The following is a 22720-nucleotide window of genomic DNA, read 5'->3' as shown; positions in this document are numbered from 1 at the left end:
GGTGTCTTACTGTATCACAGTAGGTACTGTCAGATGGAAATTAGCAAATAAAAAATGCGCCTCAACCCAGGATCGAACCATCGACCTGCATGCAACCAAGAATTCTACCCACTGCACCAACTGTACAGCACGACGTGGATGTGCTGACAGCGGTAGTTATCCTACATATGGTTACAGTGTTGCCAGATTGCTACTCTTTAACGTCCGTTTTCTACCGGATATACTCGCAAGACGAAATTTTGTAAGAGACATTTTTTTATTGCTGGCATGTGAGGAGTCGCGCTGCGATGCCCGAGTGCGCGAATTACGCTTCACTCTGTATATATATAATGCCAGTTCCATTTTCAGTTTTTTCTTCCTTCGTACCGATATTTTGGTGATATATTTCGTCCTTCGTTTTTTTTTTTTTTTTTTTTCAATTTGCTTTACGTCGCTCCGACACAGACAGGTCTTATGGCGACAATGGGATAGGCAAGAGCTAGGAGTGGGAAGGAAGCGGCCGTGGCCTTAATTAAGGTACAGCCCCAGTATTTACCTAGTGTCAAAATGGGGAACCACGGGAAACCACGGGAAGCCACGAGAAACCATCTTCAGGACTACCGACAGTGGGGTTCGAACTCACTATCTCCCGGATGCAAGCTAGCAGCTGCGCGCCCCTGTCAACTCGCCCGGTATTTCGTCCATCCATGATATAAGGCCATATCCGAACCACATGCGGCTCCTTCGCTGAATAGTGAGAAACCGAGCTCGATAGCTGCAGTCGCTTACGTGCGGCCAGTATCCAGTATTCGGGAGATAGTAGGTTCGAACCCCACTGTCGGCAGCCCTGATGATGGTTTTCCGTGGTTTCCCATTTTCACACCAGGCAAATGCTGGGGCTGTACCGTAATTAAGGCCACGGCCGCTTCTTTCCCACTCCTAACCGTTTCCTGTCCCATATAAAAAAAGGTGAGAATGGTGGTCTTCGGTCAGAGGGGCCCGTGTTCGATTATCTGGCGTGCCAGTGATTTTAACTGCGTCTGGTTAATTCATGTAGCTCGGGGACTGGGTTTTTGTGTTCATCTTACTACAAATCTTCATTTCCATACAACACATCACACTACAAATAACCACAGAAACACGCAATAATGTATACATCCTCCCATATAGGGTTGGCGTCAGGAAGGGCATCCAGCCATAAAACTGGGTTAAATTCGTATAAAGTGCCGACCCCAGTTAATTCGGAAGATTACAGGATGATGATGATGATGATGATAATAATAATAATAATAATAATAATAATAATAATAATAATAATAATAATAAAAGGAACCATCCTAGTTATGTGGTGACACCTGCCACAGATACACGGTCGACGTTGCCTCTAACGTCGCTAACACGTCCGCATCAATGACCAACTTTGAATAATCAGGAAGAGTACTCATGTTCATGAACTTGAAATAGCAAGTTATCAATGCATTGTCCGAGGAGTGGAAGGGAAGGCAAGCCTCAAGGCTCCGATGCTGCTGTATATAAGTGAGCGCGGGCCCAGGCTGGCATCAGTCGAGCAAGACGCGCTCTTGGTAAGTTAAACTTCACGTAGGTCACGGTCTTGAATGGATTGCTAGTGCATGCTACAGATCTCAGTATTCTTTCAGATGCATTCAAATATTCTTTCAGAAATAGAGAATGGTTCTCAAAAATCTATAAGCTAATTCTTTCGTAGTTTTTTCATGCATCCTAAATTTTTCAAAATAATTACATCATAATGAAATTTAATGGACTTCATACGATTTGCTTTATTGTTAGTTGGTTTGCTGTATGCTAGATTTGTGGCAAAGAAGTTTCTGATGAATATATAGTTCCGATGTCTACAGTCTAGATTGATTTCGAGTGATAACACGGTTTGGAAGATATGTAGTTTATCTTACTCGTATTTGATATCATTTAGTCCAAATTATTTACTGGAGAATTTAACTTCATACAGTCAACTAAAATCCTCACAATTCTGCAAATAATTTCCACTTTCTGACGTTTTTAAAATATTTAAATAGGGAAGGACGAAGTTTTGGTTAATACTATCAATTCTGAAGATATTCCATCCAGTGGAAGCCAATAAAATCAATTTTCATGTAAATTAGATCTATGGGTTGCCAATAATAGGCTGGTAACCTACGGTGCTGCACGTCTCTTAGGAGAGCAAGTTGTGCGAAGTTTGGTACTGTACTTTAGTTACTTAAATGTTGTATGTGACCCCGTGTTGTTTTTTATCTGGGTGAAAAGTAACCTGAAAAAATATTTACAGAAAATTATAGGCATATACAATTTAAAAAAGAAAGTAATAATAACGTATTTTCTTTACGTCCTACTAATTAATTTTACGGATTTTCGGAAGCGCCGATGTGCCGGAATTTAGTCCTGAAAGAGTTATTTTACGTGCCAGTTCTTTTACGAGGCTGACGCATCTGAGCACCTTCAAATACCACCGGACTGAGCCAGGACTGATCCTGCCAAGTTGGGGTCAGAAGGCCAGCGTCTCAACTGGCTCCGCGCCCCTAACCGCACGGCGGACTCACACGAATGCAGTGCCGACGTACAAGGGAAGATAGGGCATATGTAGCAAGTAGAGATCACTGCAATATATCTCCTGGCCTGAGAAAGGGCACTCTGGGAAGCCTGCCGTACCCCTTCAGGGCATGGAAGGAAAGAAAAAAAAGTGGTATCGCTACCGGCGCGCTAACTGGTCAGCGTCTTCGGAAAGTGCGGTTTCGAACTGATGAGCCCAAGTAGTGCTGGGGCGAAACATTGGTGCTTTTACAATTCAGTTTCCTGAATGTATTTATTCATAAGCGACGTAAAATTACAAGATTGCTTTGTGAACTATATCTTCATTAATTTCAGACCATTTTATTATTTTCTGTAGCATGTATTTATGATTTTTATTGTAATAGTTTTCGTACACATTTATGTACCAATTCTGTGGAACGTAACTGAAGATTAGTCATTAACCTGGCACTTTTACTATTAAAAGCATGCATTAAAATATTAGGATAAAGTAATGAAAATCAACTCTTTATCATTATCATTATCATTATTTATGTCTTTTTCAATACCCCAATTTCTTCACGAAATCATACTTGGCTTCTGAATGTGAAATAACCTTTCTGATATAAAATGTATCGCATTTAACATTATTACATGCTGTATATATTTACATATTAAACTTATAACAATGAGGTGGAGCAATGGATAATAATACACTGCCAAAAGGTATAAAGATCGTTTATCTGTTTCTCAATATTTACGTATTTAACAATCTCATTGTGTACCATATCCACTGGACGTCACTCTGCCTTAATCTTGAGATAATCATTTAGTAGTCCAGTGACATCGTGACTGACATCTCAATAAAACTCTGTTTCTAGTCTGACTATTGTATGATAGAATTTTCGAAACGGGAAATGCAGGTCACTACACTTCAGATTTCGCGTAAACCTGTATGGTGGGAGGGGGAGTGTTCATTCTGGTGAAAGAAGAATTTGTAAGCTACGAAAAAGTTAAAGATGAGACACATGAAATTCTAGGTGTAAGGCTCATTTCTAAAGATAATAGGCAATTTGATATATTTGGAGTGTACAGATCGGGAAAGGGTAGCACTGACGCGGATTCGGAATTATTTGATAGGATAGTCAGCTATGTGGGAAACGACATGGAAAGAAATGTTATTGTAGCGGGAGATCTGAATTTGCCAGATGTCAATTGGGAAGGAAATGCGAACGACAGGAAGCATGACCAACAAATGGCAAATAAGTTAATATGGGAACGACAGCTGATTCAGAAAGTGATGGAACCAACCAGAGGGAAAAATATCCTGGATGTGGTGCTGATAAAACCAGATGAGCTCTATAGGGAAACTGAAGTAATAGATGGTATTAGTGATCATGAAGCTGTTTTTGTGGTAGTTAAAAATAAATGTGATAGAAAGGAAGGTCTTAAAAGTAGGACTGTTAGGCAGTACCATATGGATGATAGAGCATGCATGAGGCAGTTTCTAAAAAGTAACTATGATCGGTGGAAAACGGTAAATAAAAATGTAAACAGACTCTGGGATGGGTTTAAAGAAATTGTTGAGGAATGCGAAAACAGGTTTGTACCTTTAAGGATGGTAAGGAATGGTAAAGACCCACCCTATTATAATAGAGAAATAAAGAGACTAAGAAGGAGGTGCAGACTGGAAAGAAATAGAGTTAGAAATGGCTGTGGAAGTAAGGAGAAATTGAAGGAACTTACTAGAAAATTGAATATAGCAAAGAAGGCAGCTAAGGATAACATGATGGCAAGCATAATTGGCAGTCATACAAATTTTAGTGAAAAATGGAAGGGTATGTATAGGTATTTTAAGGCAGAAACAGGTTCCAAGAAGGACATTCCAGGAATAATTAATGAACAAGGGGAGTGTGTATGTGAAGATCTTCAAAAGGTAGAAGTATTCAGTCAGCAGTATGTAAAGATTGTTGGTTTCAAGGATAATGTCGAGATAGAGGAGGAGACTAAGGCCAAAGAAGTAATAAAATTTACATATGATAACAATGACATTTACAATAAGATACACAAGTTGAAAACTAGAAAAGCGGCTGGAATTGATCAGATTTCTGGGGATATACTAAAGACAATGGGTTGGGATATAGTACCATATCTGAAGTACTTATTTGATTATTGTTTGGTCGGAGGAGCTATACCAGATGAATGGAGAGTTGCTATAGTAGCCCCTGTGTATAAAGGAAAGGGTGATAGACATAAAGCTGAAAATTACAGGCCAGTAAGTTTGACATGCATTGTATGTAAGCTTTGGGAAGGCATTCTTTCTGATTATATTAGACATGTTTGTGAAATTAATAACTGGTTCGATAGAAGGCAATTAGGTTTTAGGAAAGATTATTCCACTGAAGCTCAACTTGTAGGATTCCAGCAAGATATAGCAGATATCTTGGATTCTGGAGGTCAAATGGACTGTATCGCGATTGACCTGTCTAAAGCATTTGATAGGGTGGATCATGGGAGACTACTGGCAAAAATGAGTGCAATTGGACTAGACAAAAGAGTGACTGAATGGGTTGCTATATTTCTAGAAAATAGATCTCAGAGAGTTAGAGTAGGTGAAGCTTTGTCTGACCCTGTAATAGTTGAGAGGGAAGTTCCTCAGGGCAGTGTTATCGGACCTTTATGTTTTCTTATATATATAAATGATATGAGTAAAGGAGTGGAATCGGAGGTAAGGCTTTTTGCGGATGATATTATTCTCTATAGAGTGATAAATAAGTTACAAGATTGTGAGCAACTGCAACGTGATCTCGAAAATGTTGTGAGAAGGACAGCAGGCAATGGTATGTTGATAAACGGGGTTAAAAGTCAGGTTGTGAGTTTTACAAATAGGAAAAGTCCTCTCAGTTTTAATTACTGCGTTGATGGGGTGAAAGTTACTTTTGGGGATCATTGTAAGTATCTAGGTGTTAACATAAGGAAAGATCTTCATTGGGGTAATCACATAAATGGGATTGTAAATAAAGGGTATCGATCTCTACACATGGTTATGAGGGTGTTTAGGGGTTGTAGTAAAGATGTAAAGGAGAGGGCATATAAGTCTCTGGTAAGACCCCAACTAGAGTATGGTTCCAGTGTATGGGACCCTCACCAGGATTACCTGATTCAAGAACTGGAAAAAATCCAAAGAAAAGCAGCTCGATTTGTTCTGAGTGGTTTCCGACAAAAGAGTAGCGTTACAAAAATGTTGCAATGTTTGGGTTGGGAAGAATTGAGAGAAAGAAGAAGAGCTGCTCGACTAAGTGGTATGTTCCGAGCTGTCAGCGGAGAGATGGCGTGGAATGACATTAGTAGACGAATAAGTTTGAAAGGCGTTTATAAAAGTAGGAAAGATCACAATATGAAGATAAAGTTGGAATTCAAGAGGACAAACTGGGGCAAATATTCATTTATAGGAAGGGGAGTTAGGGATTGGAATAACTTACCAAGGGAGATGTTCAATAAATTTCCAATTTCTTTGAAATCATTTCGGAAAAGGCTAGAAAAGCAACAGATAGGGAATCTGCCACCTGGGCGACTGCCCTAAATGCAGATCAGTATTGATTGATTGGTTGATTGATTGATTGATTGATTGATTGATTGATTGATTGATTGATTGATTGATTGATTGATTGATTGATTGATTGATTGATTGATTGATTGAACAACATTTATACTCTAGTTTCATAAAACTCCAAACTTGCTTGACAAACACTGATTGAAAACTGCGCTCAGAATGAAGAAGCTTCTTTGATCATTCCTTTAAAAGGAGAACTAGGTAAAATATAACGAGCACAAAATAATAAATAGTTTATGAAATGTAATAACTATATCAACAATGCCAAACGGTGTCAGTTTTAATGTGAATTTCTTTCGGAAATTGTCGTAAGACTACGGATTTGTAAGTCAGTCTCTGTAGGCCTAATCTGTGATGTCAAGTTGGAGTGAATGGTTTTTATTATTATATCTTCTTATTATTATCAACAAATGGTCCGACTCATTGGCTGAATGGTCAGCATTGGGGCCTTCGGTTCAGAGGGTCCCGGATTCGATTCCCGGCCGGGTCGGTGATTTTAATCGCGTCTGATTAATTATTCTGGCCCGGGGACTGGGTGTTTGTACCAACACTTACCTCTTCGTATTCAGACAACACACTATACTACCAACCACCCACATAAACACGCAATAGTAATTACATCCCTGCATATAGGGTTGGCGTCAGGAAGGGCACCCGGCCGTAAAACAGGGCCAAATCCACATGTGCGACACAGTTCGTACCCACGACCCCACAGAGGTGGGATAAGCGGTGGGAGAAGAAGAAGATGATTATCAACAAATGCATATGCATTGCTATCGGGGGATTTTCCGGAGGCAGTGTGAGCTTATACTAGAATAGCAACGAAATTAAATGAGAACATACGTTACTTAACAAAAAAAAACTACGTGAAAAAATATATTACAAGAAATTACATTAAAACAAATTTCATGATGACGGCAAAGTAGTATACAGAAATATGTGGTAAAAATCTATGAAAATGAACCATAGTTCTGTGTGCATGAAGAAGTCCATTATATGTTTGTCACATGCGGTACTAGGCGTGGTAACATAATTGCCTTTAAAGATAAGGACAAGAAAAGCTTCATTATCGATCCGTGAAGGCCAGCCTGTAAAGTCAACGTTGAGAAGCAGAACATTTACGCACCTACCATACCGTTCTACAACAACTACTACTACTATTTCTAGGCCTACTGCTACCACTACTAGGCCTACTGCTGCTACTACTAAAATGTTTTCATTCCTCCCCTGAAGGGGGAGGCGGGCCTCTTAGACGGTAACTCCGTCTCTCAGGCCGGGAGATTTGTTACGGTCAAGGAGATGCATGGAGAAGGTGAGGAGGTTGGCTGCCGTGGCCTATACTAGGAATTGTCCTGGCATTCGCCATAGTGCAGGAGAAGGGAAAACCACGAAAAACTATTCTCAGGACAGCCGACGGTTGGGGCCAGCCGTGAGGCACAGCCCTGTCCCGTCTCCCGAATGCAGAGGCGTAGAACCACGGTAGAGCCGTGGCCACCCCTACTCTGCTCGGTTGGCCGGTCAGAGTGCAGAGCTGTTGGAACACGGGCCAGCCGTGGCGACTTGTGAGTTGAGACCCACTCTGCATCCACCGACCCCGTTCTACAAAAACAAGTAGCAGCCGAATGAAATCAAGATTGTTGGGCCAATGGTTGGGATTCGTGTCACTGTACCTGTCTTGTCCATAGAATTCTGGAAAAAGTTCGAGCTGCCTGTGAACAGCATTGAGAACATTGTTAACACTACCATACGTACACATTCTGAGATCTCACTTGTTTGGACCTCAGTAATTTAAAAACCGTTTTCCACCATATCTCTGCAAGATAAAAATGTCTGTATCCCCGATACGCTATAATTGTGGCAACCCGAAATTGTAGGAAGTCGTTGATTCGTTCAATAAATATACTGTACATACACAAACAATTCCATAGGAATTCATACGAAATTTACAATAAAAATAACCTTTCAATTTTACCTTTTTTACCTTACAGGTACCGTAATATTATTACAACGCAGTCACTCAGAAATTCACACAGAATGCATTTATTTATTTATTTATTTATTTATTTATTTATTAATGCCTTTTTTCAGTGGCGAAGTTAGGGCTCGAGGCCCTCTCTTCCACTTAACCACATACTAATCAAAACCATACATAAAGTTATGAGATATTTAAAATACTTAAAACCAAACAAAAAAATTAATAGAATTGAGAGCAATTTTAAATACATTACTAAGTTAATAATAAAACTAATTAAAAGTAAGAACTCTTAATAATGACTTATACTCAGGCGCGCACACATTCATACTTCAACCATTCAGTTAGCTGTCCTCAGCAGGTAGTCTCGGCAGGTGACCTTAAACCTTTGTAAAGAGCTAGTTTCTCTGACCTGAGCTGGCAGGGAATTCCATAATCTGGCGCCGGTCACTACAAACGATCTATTAATTTTATTTGTGCGGTGCACTGGAATAGAAAGAGTGGATCTGGAACGTGTATTTAAGTTGTGAAATGATGATAGAAAGGTGAATTTACAGTGGCTGACTTTCCGCTAGTACTCTAAATACCATCGTTAAAATGTGTAGCTGCCAACGTTTATCAGGCTTCAGCCATGAGAGAGCCTTATAGTATGGAGTAATGTGAACATCGTACCCAATATTGTAAATAAATCGCAGGCAGGAATTCAGTGCTCGTTGAAGTTTAAGTGTTTCTTCTCTTGTCATATCAACTAGAACAACGTCACAATAATCAAGAATAGGGAGAACCAGTGTCTGTATTAGTTTGGCCTTAAGCTCAAATGGAAATACATCCCTTTGCCGTTTAAGAGGGTGTAGCGCTCCAAAAATCTTTTTACAGATGATTTTCGTGTGATCAGACCAATCAAGTGTTTCATTCATAATTACGCCGAGATTTTTAACTGTTTTATTGTAGGGAATAATGTTACCATTCAGTAGGATAGGCGGGACTGCAATATTGTTTGAGCAGTTCAGTAATTTTCGTGTTCCTATTATGATTGCCTGAGATTTTGTGGAGTTTAGTATAAGAGAATTTCGTTGTGCATATATACTGAGTCGTCGGAGGTCATTGTTAATATCTTGTATTGTTTCATCTAAGTCTGAAGTCTTGCAGTGTCGATAAATCTGAAGATCGTCAGCATAGAGGTGGTGTGTGTTATTTCCTGTCACCGATGATATGTCATTGATATAAATACAGAAAAGTAAGGGCCCTAGAATACTGCCCTGTGGGGCACCACTAAGTTTCATTTTCCATTTAGAGACCTTTTCGTTTACTGTTACACGCTGCTGAATAGTAGCTTAATACTGTATTTACTACACATCACATTGAAAGTTTCGCACATTTTACGGAATATTAGAATCTTGTCCTGCTTTAATATCTGAATTCTTCTCTTTCAGGTAAATGATTGAACAAGAGAGAAACACAATGAGTTATATCATCATACTTGGTAAGTCAACTTTTATTACACACCTACATATTTGCAGCAATTTAGTTGTATCCATTTTACTCATAGAATAGTCTTGATTAATTATTTTAACAGCGGGAAGAGCTTTGCTTTTATTAGATTTCCTTTTTTAAACAAGCTCTGACTGGGGGAGTACGCTACGCAGTTCGGACCCCGTAGCAGTAGTGAGCTTGCATTCTGGAAATAGCGGGTCAAACCCTACTGTCGGCATCCCCGAAGATGGCTTTCCGTGGTTTCCCATTTTCACACCAGCAAAGCGCTGGGGCTGAACGGTAATTAAGGCCACACACCTACATATTTCCTTTCCTGCCCTAACCCATCGTCGCCATAAGACCTGTCTGTATCGGTGCGACGTGAAGCCAATAAAAAAAGAACAAAAACACATAAACATGCTCTGTCTCGAGAACACGGTTTCTTTCATGAAATCTATTAAAATATCTTCACAATGGTATAGTTTTTCAATGAGTACAGTAAAACTTTACTATACCCTGTCCGTTACTCGAATTAATTTTAAGAAATAGAATACTGTCTAATCTCAGATACTTTAAGATTAAGACATAATTTTCCAGTATCTTCATGGCATTCCAGCGCAGCTTTGACAATGATCGATGTATTTCCCAGTTTTCATATTCCAGTACATACATTTTTTTTCCCACAATATCATCTGTTGGAAATATTTTGAAGTATCTAGCCAACACGTTTCTGCAAAAGTCGACAGTTTCTTTATGCAGTGTATGTAGGCACTCCCTCCCCCTTGCATGCCACATACAGTATAGCCCATTAAGAGTTTTGACCTACCAAGGTAATTGCTGCCCAGCCAGATGCCCTGCAGAGTTTGGAGTGCACGTAATCAGCGCGACGACTTCCTCAGCCGTATTGCTTGACTTCCTTGCTTCATCGCTTCTATATCAGACAGCTCCTCAGTTGACTTCAGGTGGCAGAAATAATCTTGTTTCAACCCTCAAATCTACATTAGAATCCGTGAAAGAACCGGGAATCGAACTTGAGGCCCCTGGTAAGAATCAAAGACGTTACGCCCACACCATGAGGATGGAGTTTAATATTTGAAAAGAACAATAAATTCTAGTACGGTACTTATGTTTTTACATGTTAAGCGCTGACAAAATTATTGGATTGATAGGTTATTTGGATGCCTTTGCTGGCAGGACCTAGTGTTTACTGTGCACTATGTCTTCTGGTATGGGCTAGAGTAATTTTGTTACCTTCATTGATCTGTCTCTGTCTTATCCTTGGCTTTGACAATATGAAAGTGACTGAGGTATGAGCGATGCCAGTAATGCCATTCCTTCTGTAGCCAGTCCCTGCTATGAATGGTGTGAAAACGTTGCTCATAGGGTCGGTTGGTGCATGCATTTCAGTGGGCTTGGCAGACTGATATGTAATAGCAACTTCTGGCTCGGTGAGGAAAGCAACGGGAAACTACCTCACTCCTCATTTCCCTAGTACGCCTCTTCAGTAATGCCTAGGCCATCTATGACAGCTGATAGCAGAGCTGTTGAGGATCCAACCAGCCTTAGGGCTGAAGACTGAACATACATACAGGTTATTTGGCTCAACTTTTTACTCTTTAATTTTAGAGGCGATCTCGCCTATAACAGGGATTTTCGAAATGTGTTCTCGTGGTTCAGTCTAGGAAAAAAATTCGAATTCACTCCACGTTTGACACTGTTTTTACACGTTTCAGGCTCTCTGAAAACCAATGCACAAAAAAAAAAATCAAATTGTCTGCCTGTGTTTGTTTGATTGGTGTGGGAGAACTACTTGAGATATTTCAACCAACTTTAGACCGTACCAACTAAAAGATACCTCTCTAGACACATATCATTTCGAAATCCCTGAATGCAGTAAGGGTTCGCAGCAGGGATGAAACAAAATTTTCCAAATATCTCTGTTGATATTGGGTTTACAAACAAATGTTATAGAATGGAAGTGATTTAAAAGTAATTTAAAAAGTGCCCAATCTCTTGCTGTAACTTCGATTATAGCTTTTCCCACATCTCAAACTACGACTGTTGTAGATCAAGACGCACTGGAACAGTCAAATGACCCTGCCGTTAGTTCCATCAGTTACAAGTAACTTACGCTAACTGGTGAGACGAAAGTCAGTAACATCCTAAACAATCGACCCGTCAACTGTATGTTCTGCTGGTATACACAAAATATTCTATCAGTAGGTACTCTCTTTCGATGAACAGTCTGACTCATCGGCTGAATAGTCAGCATTGAGAATTTCGCTCCAGTGGGTCGTGGGTTCGATTCCCAGCCGGGTTTTAGGATTTTAACCGCGTCTGGTTAATTCTTCTAGCTTCGTCTTAATACACACCTCTTCAATAACACACCACACTCCCGCAGTAGAGAATACATCCTTGCACATAGGTTTGACAAACCCCTGTGGGTGCGGACGGTAGAATAACACCCACGGTATCCCCTGCCTGTCGTAAGAGGTGACTAAAAGGACCCCAGAGACTCTTCATTCGTAGTATGGATTGACGACCACAGGTCCCTTGGCTGAGTTCTGGTACCGCTTCCACTTACTTGTGCCAGGCTCCTCACTATCATCTATCCTATCCGACCTCCCTTGGCCAGCTCTTATTTGTTCCGACCCCGACGATATTAGACCATTCGAGGCCTAGGGAGTCTTTCATTTTCACGCCCTTCGTGGCCCTTGTCTTTATTTGGCCGATACCTTCATTTTTCGAAGTAAAAATACACATGTCCTCATCCCGAGGTGATGCAGCTCTTTTCAGGGCATGTACCATTTTAACCAAATCCCAGCCCTTATGCCAGTTTTAAATTTCTGACAGTACCGCGAATCAAACCCGGGCCCCCGAGGACGGCAGCTAATAACACTAGCCCTTTCCTACAGAGGCGGACATTTTTCGAAGTGTTGGTCCCCTTCCATTTTTTCCCTCTGATTAGCCATCGCCACATAGGGTTGGCATTAGGAAGGGCATCCGGCCATAAAACTGGCTCAGTTTCACATGTGCGACTCCCGTCACAACCGCAACCTGTTTCCCTTTCCACTCATGTAACAGTGAATACAAGTCCGATTAATGATTGATTGATTGATTGATTGATTGATTGATTGATTGATTGATTGATTGATTGATTGATTGATTGATTGATTGACATTGCGTGGTCTCATCACATCACTCTTGTATTGTTGAGTAGCGAACACAGCACAGTTTGAGTGTACTGTATAGGCCTAATGACTCCAAACTGGTAAAATATTGTTTGATTACTGACGCAAACTTTCATTGCGTGAACACTGCATATCATGTAACTGTGAAATTATATTTCAAGAGGCGATAATACTGAGTTTTTTCTTAATGTAGGTGCAATCCTCACCATTGCGGCTGCGAGTCCGTCCCCCAGAATTAGGGTAAGTTTTACGAAGGTGATATTTTGCATGCAATTTAAAAAGTAAAATGTTATGTAATAGAATTTTATCTACTTTAGTGTCGTAAAGTCGAATGTTTTACTTACTTTATAGCACTGTCACTTTACGTAATCAAAATACCGTAACGTCCTGCTGTAACTATGAAAATAATTATGGGGAAACAAATGCACTCATGAATGAATATAAAGCAGCCATATTGGTGAATGTATAGCAGAGCTGACACTCAAATCTAAAAAAAAAAAAAAAAAAAAAAAACCTTCAAAATTGTAGTTTAAATCAATTTCATTTCAAATAGATAGAACAATTTACAATATATCGTCGCTGCCGGGACAAAACCTCCTATGTGAAATATTTTAGCTTAGAACTTTGGCCGGTAAGGTTCTGTCATCTAAGGTGCAATATTGTGTGAATATTGCCAAGGCATTCTCGCTCTTCATAATGTATGTGCTGCGGGTCAGTATATCTCCAAATATATTATCACATAGGAGGTTTTGTCCCGCCAACGACGATATGCATATTGCAGTATCACAATGCAGTTCCCCCTGTGGATGGGGGCGGTAAAATAACACCCACGGTATCCCCTGCCTGCCGTAAGAGGCGACTAAGAGGGGCCCCAAGGGTTCTGAACTTTGGAGCGCGAGTTGGCGACCACGGGGCCCTCAGCTGAGTCCTGGCATTGCTTCCACTTACTTGTGATAGGCTCCTCATTTTCATCTGTTCTATCCGACCTCCCTTGGTCAACTCTTGTTCTTTTTAGACCCCGACGGTAATACGTATGGAGGCCTAGGGAGTCTTTCATTTTCATGCCCTTCGTGGCCCTTGTCTTCCTTTGGCCGATACCTTCATTTTTCGAAGTGTCGGATCCCTTCCATTTTTCTCTCTGATTAGTATTATATAGAGGATTGTTGCCTAGTTGTACTTCCTCTTAAAACAATAATCACCACCACCATCACACTGCAGTAGGCTACAATAATTTTCCATCTGGTACTGTAAACAACAACAATTAAAACCTTAGCTCATGGTGTGTCTGACCGTTCTCTATAAATCTATCTACAAGCTCTACGCCCGGCCGCCTTTGCCTCCAGGAACTAATCTGGTAGTCATTTTTGGTGTAGATTGAGTGAACCTCAGGGCCATGTGCACCTCCGGAAGTGGAAATCTCGTTTCTTAAATTTTACGACTTCCTGACGGGGATTCGAACTCACGTCCTTCCGGGCGAACCGAGCACGCCATTATCGCCTCGGCATATTCACCATCATATCTGTTCGTTTCAATTTAAAATAATTTAAACACAATATTCAATATTTTGTCCAAGTTTTTAGAATTTTTAGCGGGAAGTATTGTGGTTGCTTCTTTTAGTTTCCGATTACGTGCAATCACTCTCCCATTTCTGTCATGCTAAGTGAAGGCTGTGAAGAGGCGATAATAAGAGAAAGTCTCTTGGGTCTTCTTGTGTAACATCGTTAGTAAAAACAGGCTTTGTTTGAACTGAAGAGCGCATCATCCATGCAAGGCTGGACCGACGTTTATGAGTGAGAAAACTTGTTCATGGTTAGTGATCTAATATGAGCATGGAGGCTGAGATAATAATAATGGATCCACTGCTGCCGACACTTCTGTAGTCTCTCACAGTGGCGGCAAGTGTTTTCTTCAGAAAAACAGATCCAACTGGTCAGGGGAGGAACAGTTTTACTCGATCTCTGTTAGGAAGTACAGTGTGAATCGCGAGAAGTCGTTTTATTTATAATAGATGGGCCATTTTGAGAAAAAAGGTGTTATTACCAGTGTCCTATTTTCACTATCTGCGGATAACATTAATGTGAAAGTATTTTGTAAAATAACGTTTCCTTTATAATCAGTAAGCTTTCTTTAAAAAGTCCGGCTCCATGGCTAAATGGTTAGCGTACTGGTCTTTGGTCACGAAGGCCCCGGGTTCGATTCCCGGCAGGCTCGAGAATTTTAACCATCATTGGTTAATTTCGCTTGCAGGGGGCTGGGTGTATGTGTCATCTTCATCAACATCATCATCATCATCACAACGCGCAGGTCGCCTACGGATGTCAAATCAAAAGACCTGCACATGGCAAGCCGAACATGTCCTCGGACACTCCCGGCACTAAAAGCCATACGCCATTTCATTTTTCTTTAATAAGCTGGTGGTAACTTACTGCTTCGCACAGACGTATTTAAAAATATGTTTTACTACAGAATTACAGTATGCTTTCTCAGTCTAGACTATGATCGCGTGTCGTTAGCTTTCAGCACTTTATTTGCCTTATCCTTTCTAGATATTCGCTGTCATGGCTGTCTTTGGTTTGTCGAGTACAAATTAAACTATTCTCTCAAGCTTTCCATCTAGAGAATTTCTTCTTCTACCTTCTAGTGTCCCTTATATTATGGCTTGTAGAAGCAGATATTTTTGCTCGTTTCCCATAATGTGCTCAAGATATTGAAACGTTTTTTAAAACTAACATCATCTATTACGGTTGATGATTCATTCTATGAAGATCTTAATGTGGTTGGTCCGCGTCCACCCATTCATCCACATTAAAAAGCTTGCATCTTCTCTGTACCAATTGGAAGGTTCCACATCTCAGTGCCATATAAAAAGTAGCTCAACCAGGAAAAAATTCCGACGCTTTACCGTTTCTTAAACTTATGGTGAATGGACGTTCCACAACAACAACTATTATTATTATTATTATTATTATTATTATTATTATTATTATTATTATTATTATTATTATTGTTATTATTATTATTATTATTATTATTATTATTATTATTATTATTATTATTATTATTATTATTATTATTGTAAGTGGGTCTAGACTCTTCGCAGTTCCATTTTACTTTAAAATAATGAGTCACCGAGTTTTAAAATCCTTCCCAACATTTCAACGACAGTGACATTGCTTACATTGGCCAAGGCCTCGTGTTATTCACAGTGAAGCATTTAAAACAATAATTACTTCGGGAAAGTTAATTATGTCTTCTCGACCATCAAACTAAAGAAGGTGTTTTACAAACAACTCTCAATTCTGTAAATAACGGGAATATGTTATGTTTATCGCTCAATACCAACGTCTTCAGAAATGGGCTCCATAACTGTTGGTTTGTCGTCGTGAATCATATGGGGCCTTTCCATTTCCGTTTCATATCTAATTGTCTTATTCACTCATTCGGTACTCACGCCTTGCATAACCTTTAATGTAATTTGAACTTTATTCAGGGTACTAATGTTGTTTTGTACAGTGGTCCAGATCCCGGCAGTGGAAGCTGGTAGCCAACTGATAGCGACCATTGAAGGTAATAATTTCCGCTGGGCTTTCTACTTTTGCTGTAGGCAACTGCTGGAAGGGGATGGTGCCTCTCTGAAATCTCAAAACCTCCCTGTTCTCATTTCTCCTTTAAATCTATCTAATACGTTTGAAACACATATAGTAACACATTTCCTTGAGAACCCCTCAGTAACATTACATTTCAAAAGACCTCAAATTGATTTTATTTTATGGTGAATGAATGTGAGACCCAAGGTGTAGGGATAGCGGTATGCCTCTTATCCGGCGACCCTGAGTTATATTCCTGGCTAATCTAAGAATTTTAATTCTGGACTGAGGAGCCTCGTGAGACCAACGGAGGAGCTACCTGATACGATTGGCGGTGGATCCGGATAAGGAAGCTAAGCAATACGGCTAAGAAGGTCGTCACACTGACCACGGGACATTCCAGTATTGTCAGGCCGTCTTTGTTGGGCAGCAGTCAACTTGGCAGACGCAGACTCTAAATGATCTGTTACTCCATGGATTAATGAATGAATGAATGAATGATTTAGTTAATAAATCAATTATGTCGCTTAAAATGTCGTGCTAGTTGTGCCAGTCTGTTGGAGTGTGAGTTGATGGTCACGAGATTGCAGTTTGGTGGAACATTGCATCCCATCCACTCGTGCCAGACAACTATTTTTGATCTCCCTGAGCTCCCTTCGTCAACCTCCGTTCTCTTCCGAGCCTGATTGCATTAGGATTGCGAGTCGTTCAATCTCCCGCCTTTCAGGGCCCTTTTCTTTCTATTGTTGATATCTTCGAAGGTTCGAACCTCTTCTTTCTCCTATAATAGGAGTAGGAGAAGCTGATAAAGGTTTAGTTGCCCCTTAATACAACAACTACCACCTCATGTGCACTTGACGTAAGGATCCCTCAATTAACCAGATGATACTCGTTTTACCCAGCGTTGAAGTCTCCGTTAGGTTTTGGAATGAAAGTGAATGTTGTGGACATATGGGGAACAGGAATCTAGTGAGAGCTGTAATAGATGGCATCTTATTATATCTGTGATAGCTACAATATCAGGTTCGGTGAAAGGAATGTGACCAGAGATCACTTCCTTACACTAGCGTATGTTAAAAATGAATTTCTCCTTGACACTGAAGTAACCTGTTGATACTTTCTCTAACCTTTGAGTAACCTCGCACGTATAAAACGACAATCACTGTTCGCAGGTGACCCGCCAAGCCTTGGAAGAACCTCTTGGGCTACCCAGCAATGCCACCTCTATTCGCTCCAGCATCTCAGACCAGTTCTCTTGCGACTCTCGAGGATACGGATATTATGCAGACGTTGACAATGAGTGTCAGGTATTCCACGTGTGCCTACCTGTGTTGTTCCCGGACGGTAAGGAGCAGACCTTCAAGTGGAGTTTTATCTGCCCCGAGGAGACAGTTTTCAACCAGGTGAGTCGCGTAGTAGACGTCATTATACACCTTAGCAGTGTAACTAAGAAGAAACAACCGACAGCTGAATGGTCAGCGTGGTGTCGTTTGGTTCATAAATTCTGAGTTTGATTCCCGATTGGGATGGGAATGATGATCTTAACACACATCTTCATTTGCATAGAAAACATCGCACTACGAGCTACCACACAAACATGCAATAGTGGAAACATCCCTCAAGATAGAGTTAGCGTCAGGTTGGCCTCTGGAGGTAAAAGTAGTGTTTTTTATTGATTTTTAGAATTTGTTTTACGTCGCGCCGACACAGATAGGTCTTATGGCAACGATGGGATGGGCCTAAGTATAGGGACGAAGCGGCCGTGGCCTTAATTAAGGTACAACCCCAGCATTCGCCTGGTGTGAAAATGGGGAAACCACGAAAACCACCTTCAAGGCTGCCGACTGTGAGGCTCGAACTCACTATCTCCCGGATGCAAGCTTGCAGCTGCGCGCCCCTAACCGTATGACCAACTCGTCCGCTGAAAGTGGGTTTTATGTTGACACACATATGTACAGGCAGCGAATTCCACAAATTTAGACTTCTGTACTTTGTAGTAAACACATCAAAGCTACGTTCCTCAATAGCAACCATCTGTCTTTTGTATTGAAAAGGGGAACATTTCCGGTTTTAAAAATGCTATTTGTTCGGGGCGTGGACCCATGTGGATCTTTTGCCCCTACTGGCACCGTATTGTATGAACCTGCGTGTAATTGGAATGACGGTAGTGTGGAATGTTGTGGAGCAGGTCGTCACAAACACCCAGTCCACAGTCTAGGGGTATTAATCATTACAATTGAAAACCCCTGACCCGGCCGGGAATCAAACCCGGGGCCCTCGGGTGACAGGCGGACGCGTTGCCCCCTATACCGCGGGGCCAGACATTTCCGGTTAGTATAAGTCGAAAAATTCCGTAAATATTTATACACCTTGCTATGAATGATGCCTTCGGGGGCTATTTTTCAACTGAAACTGTACCGATCGACTGTTTAAGTAACACATGAAATTGTTTTACCTTCACCGGAAACCCAAATTTGTAAAATAATGCTGAATACTACTAAGTTAAATACCGAGTGGAGTGACCGCTACGGCTATGAAGCAAAGCGTGGGTTCGGGTCCCACCGTCGGCTGTCTTGAGAATGGTTTTCTGTGGTCTCCTATTTTCACTTCCAGATAAGTGCAACAGCCGATTACTTCCACCTTCTTACCCAGTTTCATTCACCATCATTCATTTTATCTTTATTAGCTCAACTGAGTTTGGCGTCAAGAAGAGCATGAAGAGACATGCCATTCAAATTCATCTCCCCTCATCCCCGACCCCGTATCAAGAAACGGGACTAAGGAGTAGACAAATATACATCTTCACGCGTTGAATTCTGTCGTATCTCACGTACACATATGTACAGGCAGCGCATTCCACAAAGTTAGACTTCTATACAGTGACATCTAGACTTCGTGATTTGTATAGGAATGACTTGATGATTGATGCATTACTATAATTGTCATTAAAACCAAGATAATCTGTTTCATTAGATCCACATTTAACTTACCGTAGGCAGAATGTTTCCACATAGTTTTACATTATTCAAACCCAGTCTTTACAGAGACTGAGTAAAGTATTTTAGTGAATCTTCATATCACTCAGACCTAATTTACTTTTGTTTCAGGAGAGTTTTACATGCACGCGTGCAGAGGATGCTGTCGCCTGCGAGGAGTCCCCCCAGTACTATGGCCTCAACGACGGGTTTGGACAGACAGAACCTCCTGACAACTCCGTTTAGATCCTTACGTTTAGTGTTCCATTAACGTGTTCCTCAGACATCCTATAAGTATGGATGACAAGAAGTGCTAGGGTACATGATGATCAACTCGTACCGTATTATTTTAGATTCCCTAGTATTGAACCTAGTCTCTTAAGTGGACCGAAAACCCAATTACATCAATTAATATATATAAAATAAACTGAACGAACGCTCAATAAGATCAGTACAACAGTCTAAGTGCGAACTCTCCAGAGTATTGATACGACTACACATTCACCAGCTGTTAAAGAACTAGGTACAAGGAGAATGGTGTCATTCGAAAATATCTGTTTCCGTATTTTCCCTAAGCCTTCGCATAGGTTAATTTATGTTATTGACTGAGATTCATTATTGTTGCAAAAGTACATTGCGCTTGAATTCCATGTTTAACTTTAACTGCTAGTATTTCTGCATTAGCCCTTAAAACAATGCAGATTTTGAATAATTAAAGTAGGCTTTTTTCCCTGGCAACAGGATGATGATATGGCCGGGAAGTAGAACATGTACGAAACTACTAATATACACACACAAAATAATGCTTTATATTGTGAAGAACTGGAGCATAAAGACGTCGAAGAGGTTCCAACTCTTCCGAAAGTTAAAGGAAAAACAATTGCCATATATACAATGAAGTAGTTTATAGTAGTTACTCTCGACACAAAGCGGCGTAGTGTGGCTTGCTCCACGTTCTATATTTACCCTGGTCTCATTTCTGTTGAAGACTGAGTGAGCTTTTAAGTGGAAATGCTGTAGGCCTATCTATCTGGGAAAGGCAACGTTGTTCCTAAACGTTTTGATTACCTGACAGGTCATTCAGGGGAACCAGGCATATCTCTGCCATTTGAGCTGAATGTCTTCCTCTTTCATTCTAATGAATGCGAAGAAATAATAATAGTAATACATTTATTTTCGTTATGGACTGTTATACTGTCATATCAGAGCTCTTCCAAAGAGTCGATGTGAAAGAACGAAATGCCTCGATAATTCTCTGTGGTGCTTTCTGTTTCCATGCCTCTGACCTTGAAATAAATACGGAGTCAAACGATCGTTCCCTAGGCCTCCGCCCTCTATGGGCGAGTGTTGCAGCCGTCAGTAGGGTCTACCGTACAGCGAACAAATGCTCACTTAAGCCATAAGTTTGATGAAGGGATAATTAGGTCTGTAAGTTCTTTTTCTGAATATGTTGATCCCAACAGTGAACTCACTGCCTTAGCTTTTCTGTACCTTGATTCAATTTCTTTCATTGCCATTCGAAGAGAAAATGCAATCACTTGAAATACTCCACCGAAACCAATTTTAAATTTCAGTTTTAAATGTCTCTCTTTCACACATGACAATAGTTTTGAAAAGTATTGATGACGATAATAATAATAATAATAATAATAATAATAATAATAATAATAATAATAATAATAATAATAATAATAATAATAATAATAATAATGTTACACTTCTTTACTATGGGCATTCTTCCTCCCTGATCAGTGTCAGCTGTTATCCTCCCTATTTTAATTTTCTTAACATATCTTAATGATTGAGAGCAGGTCTTCTGAACAACTGAGTATGTCTGAATGCTGAACGATGTAAAATTAATAAAAATATATACGATTTCCTGGAAACATAATCATCTGGCAATTGAGTCATGTTGTAATGATCTCCCCTTTGGCAAAACAAAGTAGTCTTTGGCAAAGGCCACCAATCACTCATGATGTATCTCACACTATAGACAATGCCTTTGGATGATGCAGGAGTTCTAGTGAACTACAATTTTACTGCCTTGTAGATTTTATGACAATAGAATGTTAGTTAGGACAGGGTGCCAACAGCTGATATTCCTCCCTTACAGTACTTATTTTGACACTAAATTGCAAGCTGGAAGCTGTCTGGAAGACATAGGAAGAAGACATTGGTCTTTCCAGTTGAACTGAATTGGATGACACAAAATGGAACATGCCATAAAAAGCAAAAAAATATTTAGCTCTCTGAAAATGTAATCAAATATGTCTGCACCTTATAAGTGTCATGATGGCATCCACTAAATGTAATTAACTTATCGTAAAGTAAAACTGAATATTGATTATTTAACTTTAGATAGTCCGACTCATTGGCTGAACGGTCAGCGTTCTGGCCTTCGGTTCAGAGGGTCTCGGGTTCGATTCCCGGCCGGGTCGGGGATTTTAACCGTAATTGGTTAATTCCAATGGCACGGGGGCTGGGTGAATGTGTTGTCTTCATCATCATTTCATCCTCATCACGACGCGCAGGTCGCCTACGGGAGTCGCATAGAAAGACCTGCACCTGGCGAGCCGAACCCGTCCTGGGATATCCCGGCACTAAAAGCCATACGACATTTCATTACATTTCAACTTTAGATACAGCATGCTTGTGTTTATTGCAATCCCCTGATGGATATAACATGTTTAAATCTGATGCTCATGATGTGAAAGATGCTACTCAAGGAATCAATGGTGCTGCAGTAGCCCTTTGTGCTCAGTGAGGAAATTTGTAATTATCTTTCTCCTCACTTTGCCAAGTAAGTCTTGTTATAACTCTGTTTTACATGTTTCCTTAGGAACCGACCAGCCTCTAAGCTGATGACTCAATAAAGACAACATAATATAATTTCTTTCAGTAACACTTCTAAGAGGTGCAGAGCCAGGCTGAGTGGCTCAGACGGTTGAGGCGCTGGCCTTCTGGCCCCAACTTGGCAGGTTTGATCTTGGCTCAGTCCGGTGGTATTTGAAGGTGCTCAAATACGTTAGCTTTGTGTTGGTAGATTTACTGGCATGTAAAAGAACTCATGTGGGACTAAATTCCGGCACCTTGGCATCTCCAAAAATCGTAAAATTCGTTAGTGGGAGTAAAGCCAATAACATTATAATTATTTCAAGAGTTGCAGAAATTTTCTGGTGAAACTCTTTCTAGGGATTATCTTTATCATGTCTTAGTTATCAACTGGAATCACAAGGTTAACAGTCATCAGAGGGGGGAATGTTTCTCTTACTCCTTACATTCGATAAAATCAAATATAAAGATTTCTTTTCTACATACCAAATAAAGAAAGTCTGCAGTTTCAGCATCCTTTATGAAGGACTTTGAATATCTACTCTAGCAGATAA

The 22720-nt window shown here is 40.4% G+C and overlaps 1 protein-coding gene across 1 annotated transcript; it reads left to right on the top strand.

The window, feature by feature from the left end:
* The first annotated feature begins 1545 nt into the window (after positions 1 to 1545).
* On the top strand, positions 1546 to 20205 carry LOC136874873 (uncharacterized). The gene is made up of 5 exons (XM_067148568.2): positions 1546 to 1562; positions 9542 to 9591; positions 12966 to 13012; positions 17532 to 17762; positions 19467 to 20205. The coding sequence occupies exons 2-5, from the start codon at positions 9546 to 9548 to the stop codon at positions 19578 to 19580; spliced, it is 438 nt and encodes a 145-aa protein (XP_067004669.1). The 5' UTR covers positions 1546 to 1562; positions 9542 to 9545; the 3' UTR covers positions 19581 to 20205.
* Positions 20206 to 22720: the final 2515 nt, after the last annotated feature.

The sequence above is a fragment of the Anabrus simplex genome, chromosome 5 (genome assembly GCF_040414725.1).
Source record: "Anabrus simplex isolate iqAnaSimp1 chromosome 5, ASM4041472v1, whole genome shotgun sequence".
NCBI classification, from domain to species: Eukaryota; Metazoa; Arthropoda; class Insecta; order Orthoptera; family Tettigoniidae; genus Anabrus; species Anabrus simplex.
Note: the sequence above shows the minus strand (reverse complement) of the source record. Positions and strands in the feature narration are given on the sequence as shown.

Bases quoted from the DNA above. Each gene is read 5' to 3' on its own strand.
- LOC136874873 (XM_067148568.2), top strand. From the start codon at position 9,546: ATGATTGAACAAGAGAGAAACACAATGAGTTATATCATCATACTTG. The intron at 13,013-17,531 runs GTAAGTTTTACG...CACTGTTCGCAG, and splicing joins GTCCGTCCCCCAGAATTAGG to GTGACCCGCCAAGCCTTGGA. The intron at 17,763-19,466 runs GTGAGTCGCGTA...CTTTTGTTTCAG, and splicing joins AGGAGACAGTTTTCAACCAG to GAGAGTTTTACATGCACGCG.